At 31.7% G+C, this 4,841-nt stretch overlaps 1 protein-coding gene across 1 annotated transcript; it reads left to right on the top strand.

Annotated features, from left to right (window-relative positions):
- The first annotated feature begins 2,855 nt into the window (after window positions 1-2,855).
- Window positions 2,856-4,318, top strand: LOC143203508 (uncharacterized). Its single transcript, XM_076416043.1, has 4 exons — window positions 2,856-3,527; window positions 3,588-3,706; window positions 3,991-4,257; window positions 4,304-4,318. Exons 1-4 carry the CDS (start codon window positions 3,455-3,457, stop codon window positions 4,316-4,318), a joined length of 474 nt encoding a protein of 157 aa, XP_076272158.1. The 5' UTR covers window positions 2,856-3,454.
- The last annotated feature ends 523 nt before the right edge of the window (window positions 4,319-4,841 follow it).

A 4,841-nucleotide genomic window follows, 5' to 3' on the forward strand; every position in this document is an offset into this window, starting at 1 on the left:
GTTGCGACGCATTTTTATTTTTTAATATTCGGTACAGTCGTGTAAATTTAAAGTTTACGTTAATTGTAGAATTCTTTGGGTTTTATAGCTAACGAGCTTAATTCATTTGACCTTAAGCTGATGTTCCTAATATTTATAACATGGGAAAAGACTTATGGCTTGATACAAAACATAACATCGCATTGTATTGAATGTCTGGTGAAACTATGCGAACCAAGAAGGGCACCGAATAAACAGAACAGACGTGTCCAACAAAAAGGAATCCCATCGACTCGTTGTTGAGTGTTTTGGATAACGGGGGTTCAAGTACCGAGACCAGACGAAACGTGTCAGAAGTTACACGTGATGGAGGACTTTTTATGGCACCTAAAACCATAATTATCAAGTGGACCCGAAATCTTGGAATTTTCTGGAATAACTTAAGAGTCCGAAACGTACGTGTTCCTAGCTGGAAGAGTGTTTTCCACCCCGATATTCTCAGCGAATCGCGGTACAGAAAAGGGTTTCTTGGACAAGTCTTGTCCACCACCACCAAGAACCCGAGGGAGGAGCTTCAGTGATATAACATGGGGCATCGACAAGAGACAGATTTTGAACCGACAACGAGAGAAAGAGTTGAAATGAGAAGAAGAAAGTATTGAATTAAATGGAGTGAAGAAAATGTTGAGCTGACTGAAAATTGATTGATGAAAGTATTGAATTAATTGAAGAAAGTGTTGAATTGAGTGAAGAAAGTATTGAATTGAGAATTGAGAAAGAGAGAATTTGAAGACAGCATTGTTAGGGGCACTGAAGAAAGCATTATTAGAATTGAAATTAGTATTGATTGAAAAAGGCATTGAAGGTTATTATTGTTGAAGCTATTGAATATATCATTGAAATAATATTGTTAGAAGAATTGAAGAAAATTAGAATATTGAACAGAAGAAGTATCAATAAGCAAACCTAGTAGAATTCCAGTCTCTATTAGCCAAAGCCAGAATTTCTTGATCAGTAAATACATTTGATCAAAATCATAATCCTTTTCCCATAAAATATTAATTATTATTATTAATTAAACTACTCGTCTTTGGGTATTAATTTACTCAAATAAAAGAGAAAATAAATTGTATTTAATTCACAACGTTGTTTTCTCTCCTAAATCTCAACAATATTATTGCGTTATTTATTATTTATAGATTCAGTGTATTTTCGACATTTCCAACTTCTTTTCGAAATTGGAAAAAGATCTGCAATGCTAAAGCGTATTCCATAGATGCGAAAAGTTCATAATATAACAATAGAAACAGTGCTTCAAATACCTGCCGACGACAGTTATTCTGGTAAAAGAAATATCTCTACTTTATATACGACTATTGTTAATACTTGGATACTAAATTAGCAGTGAAATCGCGTCATCCCAATATATGACGTCAAAGCGTCGCAGTATTGTGACATTTAACTTTAACATTTTGGACACTTTAGTTCATTTTAGATTTGATATACTACAACGTTCTAATATAAATTAAGTAATGAAAGAAAAATATTATAAAATATAATTTAGTTTAACATTATACTACATATAATGTAAATATTATTGAAGAATTTACTAAAGTTACCTACTACTAGTTAATCAAACAACTACAACAGCTTATAGGTTAGAGTTATTTTATTATATTTACACTGAATTCTTTTCTAAATCAGCCATGGCATCTCCTGGCGGCTTAACCCACCTACCTAATAATTATATAGCTAAGTATTGTATATCATTTTCATTAGAGAATATATTTATCTTTATATGCATAGTCCTTGTTACCTCCGTTTTTATGTTTTTTTGTCTATTCATTAGTTAATATAGTAATATTGGACTGAATCTCTGCTTAGTTTCTTCTATTACTACGTGAGTATATTTTTCTTGATATAATTAGTTTTAATTAGCGTTGGGAAGTATCGGCTGCAAGCAATCGAAGCAGTCGATAGTCACAACATAGTCGAAACAGGCGATAGTCAAAGAACTAGCGACTGAAAATAGTAATTACTATTTTATTTTTCATTTTATTTGTGTATATATTTTCCAACGGTAGTATAAACGAGATGAAGATGTACATATTCCTTCACGTATTAACTTTAAAAAAGTAAAGGAAAAAAGTAATTGGTGAATATTATTAACATGCAAATAATAATTTCACTCTAAAGGAAGTAGAATTACTTTTATATTTGAATGTTCTGTGGATCTGTAAAAAGGAATAGAAGTTTTCTATGGAATGGAATAATACCCCAATGTTTTATCGTATTTTGATATGTTAATTGCTATTATGAAATAATATAGTATAATAAATATAGACAGTACAATAGAACTTAAACAAAACCTAAAAACTAAAGATATACAATATCCATAAATATTAAATAAAAATTAAACATATACATAATCATAGAAGAACTTAAACAAAACCTAAAAACTAGAGATATACAATAACCATAAATCTATAATATAAAAATGAATCGGAAAATGTGTTGGTAAGCGCATAACTCAACAACGCCTGGACCAATTTGGCCAAATCTTTTTTTTAAATGTTCGCTGAAGTTCAAGGATGGTTTCTACGGCTAGAAAAATTAGAATTATTGCTGGAAAAACCCTAAAAATAGCCCTTTTCTTTTTCCCATACAAATGATTTGTAACTAAAACGTAGTCAATTTGAGCTTTATTGCTATGGTTTAAAGTTCATATTAAATTACAAGCACTCACTGTTGTCTAAGCAATGTAGGTGTGTTCCTAAGGTCAAAGATCAAATCTATCAAAACGTGTGTTAAAATGTATGTGTAAAAAAATGTGCGTATGTGCGTTGGAGCACAGAATACATAGCTGGAGGAGTTTAATGTCGCGTTCCGAAACTCGCGTTTCTTTTGTATTAGTTTCGGCACGCGAGATAAAATGCATCAGTTTCCACGTCATTACATCAGTCAAACAAAAATCGCGTTACCAACAGTGTTTTATTATTTTTAATATCCAAATTTTAAATAAATAAAACAATTCGTACGGCTTAAAAGGATTTGACTTCAAGTCATATCAAATTAAAAAAAAAAAGTTGTCTGTTACCTAATCTACTGAGTTTGCTTTTGTCAACTGATACACGAAACAAATTCGTATATCGTGTTTTGTGCAGAGTGTTTAGTTAGTTAGTGTTTGTTTAGTTCGTGATTAGTGAAAAAATAATTTATATTTGATATGCCTCCTATAAGACGAAGCAATTTAGGTAGAAGAACCAGAAATGCTATAAACCAAGCTAATTACCGATCTAATCGTACTGCACAAGAACGTGACGACGGAAATGAACGTGAAAGAATTCGGATATCACAAACGCGTGAAGCGCGAGCGCGACATTCAACTAATAATCGCGCAAGTTTGAATCGAGCTGCTTTCAGTTACGATGTGTCAATTGACTACAGTAACTACTAATGTGTTGTTATTGGTTCTATGAACTTGGTTTGCTCACACTGTAAGGCATTAAAATACAAAAACGAAACCAATGGATTGTGTTGCGCAAATGGTAAAGTGAAATTGATACCATTGGATCCACCACCAGAACCATTGTACTCATTGGTTTCAGGAATAGGAACAGATTCTATACACTTTTTGACACATATCCAACAATATAACAATTGCTTTCAAATGACTTCATTTGGGGCAACAAATGCAGTTCGGGAAAATTTTATGCCAACTTTCAAGGTATGTATTATAGCAGTTACTCATAATTATTTTAGCGAACAAAATTTTCTGTCACCAAAGTTAAGATGTGTTACTAATCTTCAATTTCTTAATCATTACGAAATATATCACTTAGTCATCATATTATATGGTGATTCAGTTTCAGTGACACTTTTATTATATTTTATATTTGATAGATATTAGTTAAAACTAAATATATACTTTTTAAGATCAAATATTATTTAAGTTTGATCACTGACAATCCATTAATTTATACCACACCATAATATTTTTTTTATTTACAGATACAAGGGCAAATATATCACAGAGCAGGTTCACTGTTACCAGTGTCAGATAGCGACAACAAATTCCTGCAAATTTATTTTATGGGCAATTCACCACAAGAAATTGATCTGCGTTGTGCACATAACAATTTAGTAAAGAAGTCTATTGTAGAACAATTACAAACTTTATTTCATCAACACAATCAATTGATTATATTGTTTAAAACTGCCCTGGATCTGATGCCATCCGATAATCACAAAATTGTAATCAGAGCTGATAAAACACCTGCAGGTCAACACACAAGACGTTTTAATGCACCAACTATTGATGAAGTTGCTATCGTTGTAGTTGGAGAAAATTTGGAATACCGTGATATTGTTTTACATCGTCGGAATGATCAAATACAACGTATAAAGGAAACACACCGCTCATATGATGCACTGCAATATCCCATTATATTTTGGCAAGGTGAAGATGGCTACGATTTATCAATAAAAATGATAAATCCCATTACAGGTAACTAAAATATTAGTTTAGCTATGGCGATAATATCTCAGTCATTATATTATGTATTTGAATGTTATTAAAACAAAATCTGTTTACAGGTTCTGAAACCAATAAAAAAGTCAGTTCAATGAACTATTATTCATACCGCCTAATGATTCGGGAAAATGAAGATAATCACATATTGAAATGTCGGCGATTATATCACAAATATGTTGTTGACATGTATGTTAAAATTGAAACGGAGAGATCAACATTCATCAGGTTGAATCAAACCAAACTCCGATCTGAAGAGTATATTCTCCTTCGAGATGCGATTAATACTGATGGAAATGCACAGAATGTAGGTCGGATGACTATTCTTCCA

Source organism: Rhynchophorus ferrugineus, unplaced genomic scaffold, assembly GCF_030347505.1.
Source record: "Rhynchophorus ferrugineus isolate W39M unplaced genomic scaffold, kcgeb_rfMv2 rfM1, whole genome shotgun sequence".
NCBI lineage: Eukaryota > Metazoa > Arthropoda > Insecta > Coleoptera > Curculionidae > Rhynchophorus > Rhynchophorus ferrugineus.